Source organism: Lithobates pipiens, unplaced genomic scaffold (assembly GCF_037356315.1).
Source record: "Lithobates pipiens isolate NorthernLeopardFrog02 unplaced genomic scaffold, aLitPip1_a1.2 Scaffold_16, whole genome shotgun sequence".
Taxonomy (NCBI): Eukaryota; Metazoa; Chordata; class Amphibia; order Anura; family Ranidae; genus Lithobates; species Lithobates pipiens.
In genome coordinates, this window is record NW_027507748.1 from 63,590,437 (window position 1) to 63,605,241 (window position 14,805).

A 14,805-nucleotide genomic window follows, 5' to 3' on the forward strand; every position below is an offset into this window, starting at 1 on the left:
TTCCCTCCTTGCAGGATGGACAACCAATTGGATTGGCTTCATGCAAAAGGATCGGATGTTTAAGTGCCGATTCAGATCTAGAATGGGTCTCATCTGTTTAGTTCTGGAACCTTGAAAGGTTTGAAGCAAAACCTGTGCCCTGTTCCACTAAGGGAACCTCTGATATCACCGACTGGGATAATAGATGATCCAGAGCCAGAAAGGCTTTTCTCTGGATCCTTGGGAACATTTGCCCTTAGAAAAACAAGGGGATGGAACCGCTCGCAGCTCTAGTTGTACCTAGAGAAAACTGCAGAAGCCATCCATCTGTCTTGACATTGTTTCTGACAGATCTATGAGAAAGGCAGGAGCCTTCCACCCACCTGAGCAAGCGGGGGCACCCCTTCGAGGAGGCTTTACCATCCTGCTTTGTGGGCTTTCTGCCCACAGATCTCTTCTGACCCTGGCACTGAGCTTGGGGTTTCCCCCTTGAACTGGATGGTTGAGGCCATAGAGCCTAGAGGACGATGCCCCTGGCACAGGAGAGGCAGCACGCTTAATGGAGAAATATTTGAACTTCTTTACTAGTAAAAGAGCTTTTCCCATTAGAGGTACCTTTTTCAAATAGCCGTTCACCATGAAAAAGGGTAAACCGACTAGGAATTCATTTTTACAGGGTGCTTCGGCTGACCAATTTTTCAGCCATAAAACTCTGCGAGAATGCACTAGTCCAAGCATAATCTGTCAGGCTTAAATGATAGAATCTGTCATGGCATCTGTGAAACATCACGCCTGATATGCCAGCCCATTGCTGGGCCTGCTGATCAGGTAGAATTTTAAGTATCTCCATAAACTGTTCCTTAATGGACTGATTTACACCAATTGCAGAAAGCCGGCTGCACTACTGAACTTGCTAAAGACATATTGCTTTAAGAAAGAGGTTTTAACTGTTGGATCCTTTATCAGTGCATTATTCCCAGACATTTGAGATTCTTGCAGCTACAACTGCTGGAACCCCCTATTTCTTATAGAAATCCTCTTCCATAAAGTGTGGAGAATTTCCTAGGAGGATAAATTTTATCCGGATGTTCCCATTCAGAATACACAAGCTTTTTTAGCAATGCATGAATAGGAAGACAGAACCTCCCCCATCTGGGGATGTTCTAATGAACCCAAATTAGAGGTGGGTCCCTCAAGAGCCTGTGCTGCAGGCAGAAAAAGTTGATGAACCAATTCAGTAAGAGAGTGCACAAGCAACCTGTCTTGTGATGCTACTCCTATATTAGGATCCTCGGAAGAGGATAAACAAGTATCTTCCAAATATTTGGAAGATCTACCAGATGCCCAGCCTCCTGCAACTCAATAAGGAGTCGAGAGCACTAGATGTGAATCTGCCATGTTTAGACCCACTATGGAGAGCTATCATAGCATTAATCTTCTTTAAGAATGGTAGAAGAAAAAACCTTGGGTGATGTATACAGGGACTGAAGTGTCTAGCACAGCTGTAACAGTTCCCCCTGACGGCTCATCTTACCAGCCGCATCCCTCTGAGGATAACCCTTTTGGAAATGGATTTAGTTTATTGTGAAACCATTGACCCCTTTAGAACCCTTGGAGTTCCTGGTCTCAAACCACCCATAGCCTGAAGCATAAAGCAGAGGCACTACCAGCAAAAGAATGTACACTTCTAGGTTATAGTCCAGCACTAATAGCCGCTATTAATCCTAGCCTGGTAAAGTATTAAAAAAAGAAAAAAGAAAAAAAAACAATCGGGGGCGCAGGAGGCGACCGTGACCCCTTTTCTTAGTGGAGGATCTGCTTGCGGCTGGAGGAGAGGAGAAATGAAGGCTTCCACTCCATTTCCAGCATCAGGCCGGTGAGTGCTCAATACAGCCCCCAGTGGTGAAACATAGGCATGACAGCATTATACAAAGGGGAAATTCCTGAAAATCTCCCTTATTTTTTCCTCGCAGCAGGGTTATCGGAGATAAACCCGATCTTCACAGTGGGTTCCGAAACAGTCAGGAACAGGGGAACATCAGGTTACCCACAATCCTGGGCCTGCGACAACACCCTGCCAGTAAAAACGTTATGGCCTTACTACCACAAAGTACTGGATCCCAGGGTCTAGCTCTCTAAAAAGGAGCGTGTGCAAGTAAAACCTTGTTTCTTCTGACACGAGGCCCGGGTACCATCCATCTAGCCCATGAAAAAGACATCAGAACGTATCCGGTCAGCATGCCTAGCCCCAGCAAGGAAGCTTCCAGTGGAGCTACGTACATCTTTACTTGTGACCAACACCTTAGACACTGGCAAAAATACAAAAAAAACAAAAAAACTGAGGACTCCCAGTAGTGGGAGGGGTTAAATAGGGGAGAACACTTCTTGTCTTAGGGCCAGTGAGAGATGGACACTGGCATGCCCTATAACCCACATAAGTAATATGGCTGTGTCCTCTGATGTAAGAAAAGTAATTACTATGCATTTTTTTAACCACTTCAATACCGGGCACTTAAACACATTCCTGCCCAGACCAATTTTGAGCTTTCAGCGCTGTCACTCTTTGAATGACAATTGTGCGGTCGTGCTACACTGTACCTAAATGAAATTTTTATCTTTTTCCCACAAATAGAGCTTTTTGGTGGCATTTGTTCACCTCTACCAATAGGCGGCACTGTATTATGTTATACTGTACTAAAGCATGCCAATCAGTGATGCCCATTGTGGGCACTGATTTGCATCCCTGGTGGTCTAGGGAGGATTACCTTTTGCTGGGCATACCTGGAGAGGATTACCTTTTGCTGGGCATACCTGGTGGTCTGGGGAGGATTACCTTTTGCTGGGCATACCTGGTGGTCTGGTGGCGTCCCTGGTGGTCAGCACAGACCGCCCCCACCCCCGTCAGAGGAGCAGCCAATCGGCTCTCCTCTACTCGCGTCTGACGAGTGTGAGGAAAAGTCGATCACCGGCTCTTCCCATTTAAACTGATCAGCCATGATTGGACATGGCTGATCATGTGGTAAAGAGTCTGTCGGAGACTCTTTACCGAGATCGTAGTTGCAGGGTGTCAGACCGACACCCTGCAACAACGATTGCCGCGAGGCACGCCCCCGGGGGCACACAGCGGCTCGAAATCCTGATCACATCCGATCAGGATTATGCAACCACTTTGCAGCCATCAATTGCCTATAGGGCGGGCGGCAAGTGGTTAAAGAGGCATGTATGCTTGTGAATAAAAGTGAAACCATTGGGGCACTTGCTCAAATTAGCAACTAAAATCAGGATTAAACCTATAAAAAAATAAAAATAAAAGTCATAGCACATTATAGTTGACTCCTAAAGTGCAAATCATGTTAACTAGTGCACTGAAAGCACAAGCCATGCTCAATTAGTCCACCTCACTGTGCGCCACCTACTGTATATGCAGAATGGTCCCTCACCTTGAGTGTAGACCTACTCATAGGTCTACAAGAACTTAGTTGGACAATCCTCAACTGTCTACTCCTGTTATTGTACCAAAATTCTCTACACAGTAATCCAGAATTAGACTGCTTACCATAGTGTAAATCAGTATAACAAATTCACTTTATTAAAATTTTACACTCATATTTCATAAGGAATCACAATAGAAAAAAAAAACGTATACTGTGGTCTTCTCACCAAGACTTAGTCTTGGCCGCACCCAGAAGCGGGATCACCTGGCTGCTGCCAACTGTAGTAGCAATTAATGCATGATAAAATTCTGCGCTTTTGCACAATATATTAATCGAAGTTTGGCTTCCCTAGCCCTAATACCACTAACTCTTTGGTTTTATAATCACATCTCCATGCCACAGTGCAGTCTGCCAGGCCTAGAGGCAGCATATGACTTGATCTGTCCATGTGCTTACAGAATGGCAGACACTGATAAGACAACAGCATACAACAATGTGCACAGCTCATTGTACACGTTGGCCTTTGCTGGGGGGGGGGGCACCCCTTATGCCATCTGATTTTTCTAGTAGTGTGGCAAACACTGATTACTACAAGTAATCTCTTAATGTTTACATCTAACATTTACTCTGTTACTTGGATTTTGAACAACATCCAGTAAAACCGTGTATAAAAAGTACAATTACCTCACTTCATCCTCTGGACCACCATGAGTCTTGCCTTCGGGGTTGAAATGTGGACCAGCACTTACACAGCCTGTAGAGACAGAACACCCATTATGAAACAGATCCCATAAACTAGCTATACAGAACAAATTGGTTGGTTGGCTTAAACCGGACACCTCACCGATTACATGGTTTTGGCAAGTTAATGTCGGGGCCTACCTATACAACAAATTCTTCAACTATAGCCAAGGAGTCAGGCTTTGGTACTATATGGTCAGCAAAACCCAAAGGCTATTGCGACGTTATATTAATGTGTGTCGTCAGCCCAACAGCTGCAACTGAAAACTGCATTTTTATCCATTTACCGAATTGGTTGCTTAGGTGGGCATCATCCCTCTGTATCCAACACACAAACCAAAAAAAAATTAAAAATTAAAAAAAACGAGGCTTGGTGACGCTGGGTGGTCCCCAGGCCTTGAATTACATGTCTAATAGTTAAAAAGATGTTCTGAATATTAAAATCTGTTTTAGGGAGGTTCCTCAGTTCTCCATGATAGATACCTGGGAGGTATAAACGCCCAACAGCAGTTGTGTACTCTTGCTTTAACTCCTGCCCCCCCACCCCACACACTCTGCCATGTCCCACATTCACCTGCTCTTTGGCCAGGCCTGCTGGACGTGGGGTTTGGCGTCAGGAGTGCTCTCTCCGATGACTCCCCATGCCTGCTCACCCCACTGTCCATATGTGGAAGCTGAACCCCTTTTGGTTCATTACCATGTTGTACCTGGATAGTATCTGGCTTGAATGGTTCCACTTTTCGTAGCAGTCAGGGGATGGAGGCGGTTGGGTCAGTGTGGGAAGCTTTCAAACATGCCTGCATGATCCTCTCCTGCATTGACACAAAGCCTCCTCCAAAGACTGCATCAACACGCGGAGGAACAGCGGAGATCCTGTGAACAGACTCATCACTGACCCATCAGCAGCCAATGCCTCCCTCATGAGACTGCAATCTAGGCTCACTGACCATTTAAACTTTGAAAAAGGCCAAAAGGGGAATCTTTTAGTAAACAGCATATCTGAGCACAGTGAACATGCAGGCAAATTACATGGCCCATCTTGACCATAGACCCCAGTAGTTGTAAAGCTTCAGTCGGTCTCTGGGGATATGATCAAAGAACCCTCTCAAGTAGCAGATGAGTTTAGGCAGTTTTACTCTAACCTATACACTGCCCATTACTCACCAGACAGACAATTCCTTCAGGACATTGACTTTCCCACTCTCACCCTCTCCCAGGTTAAACTGCTCGAGGCTCCCATTACAACTGACCTCATAGCAGATGCAGTAGCACACCTCCCACCCTCAAAAGCGTCAGGTTACGACAGACTACACCTACGACCCATTCAGCAAGGTCCTTATACACCCCCCCCCCCCCCCAATTGCAAGTTTTATATACCCACATGTTTGACTGCCACCCTTCCAGCATCCATGGGAGAAGCTCTGGGGGTTTTAATACCCAAACTAGGAAAAGATCCACTCTGAGTCATACTGCCCTATCTCCCTCCTACAATTAGATGTTAAGATACTAGCCAAAATTCTTGCCCTGCGGCTAAACAAAGGGATTCTCAGTCTACTACACCCTGACCAGACAGGGTTCATATCCAAGACAGTGTTTAATCTCCAGAGGCTCTTCATGAATCTCCAGGCAACACAAAACATTGGATCCAGGGTAGTGGTCAGCCTGGACACCACCAAGGCATTTGACTCAGTGGAATGAAGTTACCTGTGGGAATGTCTCCATAGGTTTGGCTTCAGTCCCAAATTTATCAAATGGCTCCAACTCATCTTATAGGCTCCCACTGCCCGAACCCAAGTTAATGGTAGGATTTCAGACCCCGTTTGCTCTTTCCCAAGGCACACACCAGGGCTGCCCCATCTCCACACTACTGTATGCCCTGGCTGTAGAACCCCACATGGAACAGGTGACCGAGGTCCTCAGTCTATATGCTGACACTGGCCCTTCCCTTCAAGCATCTTTGAAGTGTATAAAAAGCAATTTGGGGAGTACTCTGGACTACAGATCAATTGGTCCAAGTCCCAGATCCTTCCATTGGATTTACTTACTAACCTCCATGCATGTGATCTGCACAGCAATGCAGATCAAATCACATGCAACGTCTGGCATCGCAGCGTGAACCAGCCCTAAATTTACATTATTTAACTGGGTAATAACTTATAGGCAACACTGATCCAGGGAATATCAGATTACCTCTCAGGGAGATCAGGAAGGATTTCCCCCTGCTGTAGCAAATTAGATCATGCTTTGCTGGGTTTTTGCCTTCCTCTGGAAGAACTGAGTATGCGATTTCTCTTTTTTTGTTGAACTGTATGGGCATGTTTTTAACCTATGTAAATGGAATTATTGGATGTCCAGGTATGCTAGGCATTTCCCTTGTCTCAGAAAACCGACCTTGCAAAATCCATACATACAAAGCTGGAATAGGAGTGTGCTTTTTAGGTTCAGGATGGGATGAATATCCCTTTAGGTACCATAAACAGGTTTGAACAGAATCCTTTTAACTGGTCTTCCAGAAGTACTGCCTTGGATAAGATGGTTAAGGGCTGTCTGCAAATACAACTATCCTTTAGAAGATTTTGGTAGTTTTGGGTAGAGTTTGAGACCACTGACCAAACATGCCTGGGGTGTCTGACCCACAGAAGCAAAACTAGACATTGCAAGTTCCCAAATCCACAAGGTATTGAGTGAGGAGTCCCTTCCCTGGGGTAGACAGTGGAGTCCATGTTCCAAGTCTTGCATCAAATGAAGGATTGAATTTTGGCTAGTAGAGAGGCCCGAGCAAGTGCCTCAAATGGTCCTTTTGAAGAGCATGTGAGTGAGGAGCCCTGTGAGCAGCTTAAGCTCTCCGGGCTTTGCTACAAGACAGTTTATAAAAATCAATGATCGAAAAAACGAAATTAAATTCAGATTTGTTTGCTTTATTTTAATAAAGTGCTTTTGGAGAAGAACCCCCCCCCCCCCCAAAAAAAAAAAAACGCTAAAGCATTTCCTATTTAGGATACATTAATTTATTTAGCATGAAATGGAGCCAAGTTATGCAACATGAGGCTGTATATTCTGCAATATTTACATTTTTGGTAAACTCATTCAATGAATCCAAGCTCTGCATGTGAGATAAAAGGCACTGCGTTGATGCACACAATCTCACAGTAATCATGAGATAAACAACAAAGTTCAGGAATATTTTATCCCATTGTTTTGAAAATCTGTGTACACTACAAACTGTGATTGAATCGGTTCTGATATATTTTACCAACCTGGCAGCTTATTCTAAATATGAAACCTTCATTTTGTCTGCAAATATTAAAGATTGTAACTACCAGCAAGAGTAAGCTCTTACATTTAAAGAGAGCCTGTCATTTCAGATCCATCATGGCAGTGCCTGTTAGCAGGCATCCACTCACCTACTGCTGCCACATCCCTCACCCTGTTAAGGCACTGCTGCATCACCAGCCATCTCAGTGAATGGGACTGTTGGTGAGTCAATAGTGGGTCAGAATAGGAGGCACTGCAGAACAGATGACAGTTGCACAAAAGTTAAAATCTAAATGGAGTTGATTTAAAGCTAGCCCTTTTGCTGGCTATTTAAACCAAATCCACCCTGCTACAAAAAACTGCACATATGGCAAGGAGGGAGGAAGGAAGGCCACTCTGATCTGTGAAAAAACAAAATGTCAGCTGTCATTTTAACTTGGTCAAGATTTAATAAAGAGATAGAATTTCCAGTGGTGGCAGCTCTTTTGTTCCATTACTCTACACATATGGATTGAAATCAGAGCTAGTCTGGAGATTTGGGTCACGAATTCGCTGCAGTTCGACAAATTTCAGCAATAGCTGGCTGCAGAGCTGGGCCTGTAAAGAAAGACTCTCTCCTCATTTCTTTAGCTTGTATGCACAGAATACAGATACATTCAAGGGCAGGAGAACTGGTAATTGGATGCACTGAAATTTCGGCTGTAAATTGCCTTTTTGGAAATTTGCCAAAAAAAAAAAAAAAAGAAGCCAATAATGGAGCAGGGTTCCACCCCTCGCCCCTGGTGCAGCCTATCAGGGGTGCTTTCCATATCGTAGAATAGAGGAGAGCCGTTGCCTGTTTGATTACCCAATCCTGGGATGGGTGATCTGTCTATCAAAGTGCCCGGACAAGGGGGGAGGGGCTGTATGACGGCACGCAGCAGGGAGCACAGCTATTGAAATGAAAGCAGTGACGTTCCTGGCGCTGTAATCAAACAGGCGGCAGCTCTCCTCACTGGCTGCAATGGGGACACAGGCTGCATCTGACAGGCACTGGTGAGGTTGCATTGATCTCCTGTACCATCTCCACAGTCTGACCATCTCCTGTATAAAAATGTTTAATAGTCACTTTCGGTCTGCTTCGTTATCAGTTTTCAGGATAAAGGAAGATTTTTGGTATTTGTACCAGCACCAAAAAAAAAAAAAAAAAAAAAAAGTGCCTTTAGAATCATTTTAAAAGCCAAAACACCATTATGAAAGTCATCCGGCAACGGCAAGCAATCACAGCAGGCAGAGTGATTTCCAAGTAACCGCACATACCGTTAGTGTTATCGCCATATGCATGGATATGAAAGCCATGCTTCCCATCAGTCAGGCCAGTGATTTGACCGGTAACGGTTACTGGTCCATCTTCTTCCTAGGTTGAAAGAAAATTATTAGCATGCAACCCACATCAGAAATAGGACATGAATACACAAATGAGAAACTAACACTGGTCAGCCCTATACCATCTCTACTAGCAAGCGACAGAATCACCTCTCAACGACACTGCCTGGCCTGGAGAGGTAACGTTTACAAAAGAACCCTTTGAATCAGTGAGTCAAACACAAAGACCACCATTAGGACTGGTTTACATGGGCTTTGAAGTTCAACTAAGGTCAGTCTGCAATCACTTTGCGCAGGTGGAACAAGGCAAAATCAATGTACTTCTAGAGCTCTTAAAGCACTGAACCGTCAGTGTCCTTTTAATATACATTTAAACTAGTGCGTTGTAATTCATTATTGTTAATACCCCCGCAGTGCATTTAGAGAACACCATATGAGCACATTTCAATTTTGCAGCGAGATTAGAAACTGAAACTTTGATTTGTCCCCCTTAATTACCTTTCCTAAAAATGTGCAGATTTTTTACACACCCTGGTGCATTTTACTGGCAGGCTTGCAATCAAGCAATCTCCCTAGCAAAGAAGGGGGGGTGTCAAACTGTACAAGATCTGAGAGGGCCACAGGCTATACATAAGTTTAAGAATTTGTGAGGGAAAAATAAATAAATAAAGTGGATCCCCCTGAATGCCCAGACTACATGGGGAGCGTTGCCAAGATAGTATGGACTTGAAGTCACACTTGTTGACCATGTACAAATGGTACACCTTTAACTTTTATGCAAGCGTGCCACTTTAGTTTGTTGGTTATTGAGGCTGTAATTGGGAATTGCCAATTTAGCTTGTGTTTAGATATATTAGTCACCCTGCTACTAACGCCCCCAATAGGACCTGCTGAACCTTGCTCATTGCCGTCTAGCATTACCCCTCTCCCAACTTATCTGCTCTTGTACCCCTGTATCTCCACCCGCCTCTGTGCTAACCCCTGCCAGGATCTGATGGGGACATCATCTCATCCACCAAAGATGATTAGTATGTAGAAGAATTTTTTTTTTTTTGTAATCTTTATCTTTGATCACCTCCTCAACCACGCACTTTGCTACTAAACCTTGAGTAGAGCACGCTCCCCTCCTACCCCATACTACTCAGCATCATAAAGGAGGGGAGGAAAAAAAAAAAAAAAACAGCCTGAAGTAAAAGGACGAAAAAGGACCAGGAGCCCACGCTCAACTGGGCCTGTGGCTCCTGCTCCCACCACTTGTTTCATGCTTGCAGAGGGCACGGCAGACATCCAGCCGTTTTTAAAAAAGGGACTGTAAAGGGATTTAACACGTTATATATGCCTCCACTGTGCAGCTCATTTTGCAGAGTGGCCCCGAACCTGGTCTTCTGGGGTCCCTCAGCAGCTGTCTGAGCTTCCCCCTGCAAGTACTTCACGTTCATGCGAGCTCCCTCACATGGTAAGAAGTGCTTGCGGGCCCTCCCATGATACAGCCAGCGACTATAGCCACTCACTATCACTACATCACCACACCCCCGGCGCAATGTCATTGGATGTGATTGACAGCAGCGTGAGCCAATGGCTGTGCCACTTCCGATCTAACCACTCTAGCCAATCAACGGCCAGGCTGAGTGGCAAAGGGGATGAGGCGAGCGCAGGACTTTCAAAGGGTCAAGTAAGTAAAACAGGGGTGGGGGCTGGGGTCGCTGGCATAGTCTGATGTTTTTCACCTTAATGCATAGAATGCACTAAGGTAAAAAATTTTTTTTACCTTTACAACCCCTTTAAGTCTTCCCAGTCTCAGCTTGCAAAGACCTGAAATACAAACCAGCTGGGGCCTGCCCCTTCCTCGCCATCGGCTGGTGTTCTATCAGAATATCACTACCCATCAGAAAATGCAACAGAAGTGACTTTGCGAACAAAAAACTGCTTATTGCATGCGCTATCCATTCCAATATGGCAGCTATGTGGCTCAATAGACACATGAAGTCAGCAGCGGACATCTTACATCCAGGCAAGTCTTAAATTCCACACTTAGCAGTTAATTCACCTTATATACTGAAATAAATAATTTCACCCAGTCACGATGAAATAGTCTATTTCACTACAGAATCAGTTGGGTGCTCGGTGCAGGTTGAGTTCTTTATATCATTAAGCCTGTCAGCTTGTAGTTTTCAATGAACTACCAGAGCACTGGTGAACGCTCTAGGTAGTTTGACTTGTGTAACTGCTTGCCACTATGAGCAGACAGATACACCGATAGTCTGCAGGAACCCTGCATAGCACCCATGATCTGCACATAGTGGGTGCAAGGCTTTCCAGGCTGCTAATACTTTTTTTTTTAAACGCACTTTAACCAGCAAAAAATAAAAATAAAATGTGCATTTATTTTCTTAAAAGGTGAAATTATCTTTCAAGGCAAATAACATACAGAACTTCAATAGATTGACAGCATTTCCCAATCCACAAAAGGGTTTAAAAAAAAAAAAAAAAGCAGAGTCATCATTACATAGCAAATTCAACTGCCATAGAACATGACTCATTAACCTATTATGGAATCCTTTCCAACATACCATTAAGAGTCCATTCACAGAGGGGCAAAACGACTTGCAGCACGACTTTGGGAGGCAACTTGGACATGACTTGCCCATGAATCACAGCACGATTTGGGGCAACTTAAAGAGGAGGGCCGGTTTAAAAAACAAAAAAATAAAAACCCAATAATTTAAAAGTCAGCAGCTGCAAACACTGTAGCTGCTGACTTTTAATAAAGCACACTTACCTGTCCAGGGCGCCCGCAATGTTGGCCGCCCGAGGCATGACCCGTCCCTCTGCACCGCCATTTTGGCTAAGGGAAACAGGCAGTGGAGCCTTGCAGCTTCACTGCCCATTTCCTACTGCGCATTGCGCGAGTCGTGCAGCGCACTGTGTTCTGGGACACACAGTTCCCAGAACACAGCGCGACCCATTACCCAGAAGATGCCGCACGGAGGAGAGAAGACAGAAGATCTCTGCGGAGGAGGAAGAGGCAGATTAGGATGATGTGCCTAGCAACAGGCATTTTCTGGTAAGTTAAAAAAAATTCTCAATTTTTTTCTGACTTTCAAATTTTTAATGCATTCTCTTTTCCGGGTGGGCCTCCACTTTAAAGCATAGCTTCAAGTTGCCCCCAGGCCACGTTGGCCAATCACAGAATACTCGCTCTCGAAGGGGAACTTGACCCCACATTTTAAATAAACTGGCATAGGTACCCCTCCAAGAGCATACCAGGCCCTTAGGTCTGGTATGGATATGAAGGGGAACTCCCTACAACGTAAAAAACGGCGTGGGGGTTCCCCCCAAAAGCCATACCAGACCCTTATATGAGCATGCAGCACAGCTGGTCAGGAAAGAGGGTGGGGACGATGAGAACCCCCCTCCTCCTGAACCATACCAGGCCGCATGCCCTCAACATGGGGGTGGGTGCTTTGGGGAAGGGGCGTCCTGCAGCCCCCCACCCCAAATCACCTTGTCCCCATGTTGATGAGGACAAGGGCCTCTTCCCGACAACCCTGGCCGTTGGTTGTCGGGTTCTGCGTGCAGGGGGGGCTTATCGGAACCCAGGAGCCACCTTTAATAATGGGGCCCCCAGATCCTGGCCCCCCACCTGTGAACGAGTATGGGGGGGGGGGGGGGGGGGGAAGTCACTTTTATTCCTAATACAGAAGGAACATAAACATCCCTAGGGATATAAAAAGAAAATGCATGACAGGTCCTCTTAAATGGTGGCACTTTGATGCAGCATTGGGGTAAGCCATTTTTGCCTTAGATCCCCTTTCTTGGTGGTTCAGCTTTTTAGTCCAACAATTTGTCTGCTTCACAGGGAGTGGGTGGGCTGGGTTTTAGAGCAGAGAGCCAGGACTAAGTCACCAGCTCTCTGCTCACAGAGCTGTGAGAACCGAGTGATCAGCTCCAAGGGAGGATTAGCAAATACAAAGCAGTCCAGGTTATGCAACCTACAGCCCCAGATTACAAGGAGGTGTATGCAGAAACTTATGCAAGTGCCTGAAATGTAGTTCAGGTAAACATCCAGAATTCTCTCTCAAGTGATTGCTCGGTTCTCCATATTCAAGTCAGTGGGGGATAGATCAATGCTACGTCCACCTAGGTAAGCAAAATTGATACTGTTAAAATGGAAGTTAACCCCAAAACTAAAGTGTCTAAATCTACTTGGATTCACAAGCCAAGACTAACCTATCAAGCCCTATAATGCAAAAAATTGCTATACAAACCTTTCCTTAAGGCAGTGCAGGTTGTAGCGGCACAAGCTCTGTACAGGAGACAGCCAACGGCTGGGAAATTAACGGGATGCAACATTAACGGGATGTGACGTCACCCATAAGCTTACTATGGGGCTCCCATTGTGGGCTGCTTCTCCTGCACCTGCCGCCAGCAGCTCCTGAGCAGATTCAGAAAAGCCATGTATAGCGATTTCTTTACGAGATCGGTTAGTCTTAGATAGTGGATGCCTGTCAATTTACAGATTTTAGTTGAGCCTGAACTCCTACTTCAATTCCACTTTAACATAGACACAAGTCACATTCATGAAAAGGCATTTTAGCAGATCCACATAGGAGACTGCTACACCAAGCTTAGCTTTTCACATCTGATCCGACCCTTCCTGTGTTTGCCTGTTGGTTTTGTCCCTTTGACACAGTTTTGTTTAATGTAAAGTCCAAAGAGCAGCTTGTGACAAGTTACGGTCTCTGCAAAGCTTAGAGGCCTAGCCGGGGTCGTCTAATCCCTCTTCACAGTAATTAGATAAAAAGCCTTATGCTACTAGAGGCAGCGAGGGGCAGAGAAGCCACCCTCTTCCATATAGCACACAAGCAAAGAGAAGAAATGTTTCAACAGCAACCCTTTTTAGGACTAAAATAGTCTGTTTGGCTCCCAGGTGAAAGATTTCTGCAAACTGAAGCTGAACATTGAAATAAGTGGAAGCCAGCTCCTTGCCAAGGGAGGATTAGCAAATACAAAGCATTCCAGGTTATGCAACCTGCAGCCCCAGATTACAAGAGGTGTACGCAGAAGCTTATGCAAGTGCCTGACATGGAGCTCAGGTAAAACATCCAGAATTCTCTCTCAATGTGCAATAAAAGACTGAAAAGCAGGCAAGTATCGCATCAAGTTCAAAGATCATCCTCTGGCAATGTCTGCTACAGCAAGATCAAGACATAAGCACCCTGTAAAATAAACACCTTTAGGGAAAGTGTGTGATAGAAAGTCATTCTTCTACAGACACACGAGGTGCCACTGGTACCAGTCACTTCATACCAACAAGCAAAAGGAACCCCAGTGCCAGGGACCTGGTACCCAACATGAAAGAGTTGGCAACACCCACTATAACTACCAAATCTGCTGCAGATGTATTAAACATTTTACAGTGTGCAGTCTAAAAGTAATTCCATCCAAGCCCCCAGTTACAGTGTATACTCTGGGTGAGCAATTGAGGGGGAAGAGACTGAAAGGTTTTCCAAGGTCACATAACTCGCCACCACATAAATTAAAGGGTAGCCATCTTTTTTTAAACATAGATGTCATACTTGCCTCCTCTGCAGTTGGTTTTGCACAGAGTGATCCAGATCCCTCAGCAGCGCTCCTACGGTAGCTCTTCTACAGTGCCCCATTTGAGAGCTGCTCTCCCTCGGGGCACCCTCCCATGTCCTGCATCTATTGATAGCCAGCAGGCCGAAACCCCGCCTTCCAATCATTGGATTTGATTGACAGCAGCAGGAGCCAATGGCTGCATGGCTATCAATCTATCCAATGAGGATCAGTGACGCCAACTGGAGCTGGTGTGCTCATCCCCATTGCTGTAAAGACCGGGTTCAAGTAAAGGGGAGGAGGGGGGCTCCTGAATCATGGGAGGTTTTACACCTCAATGCATAAAATACATTAAGGTGAAAAACCTTGGGGGTTCACAACCCCTTTAAGCATGTTTAAGTGGGGGGGGGGGGGGGGAAGGCGCATTCCTTGTGCACTCCACACACTGTCT

At 45.3% G+C, this 14,805-nt stretch overlaps 1 protein-coding gene across 1 annotated transcript in view; it reads right to left on the minus strand.

The window, feature by feature from the left end:
* The window catches only part of SOD1 (superoxide dismutase 1), a 31,449-nt gene that overhangs the window by 15,554 nt on the left and 1,090 nt on the right, over window positions 1-14,805 (minus strand). The window contains exons 2-3 of the mRNA XM_077479996.1: window positions 8,709-8,805; window positions 4,098-4,167 (exon numbers count right to left, since the gene is read on the minus strand). Of these exons, the coding sequence (XP_077336122.1) occupies window positions 4,098-4,167; window positions 8,709-8,805 (167 nt within the window). The remainder of the gene's footprint in view (window positions 1-4,097; window positions 4,168-8,708; window positions 8,806-14,805) is intronic.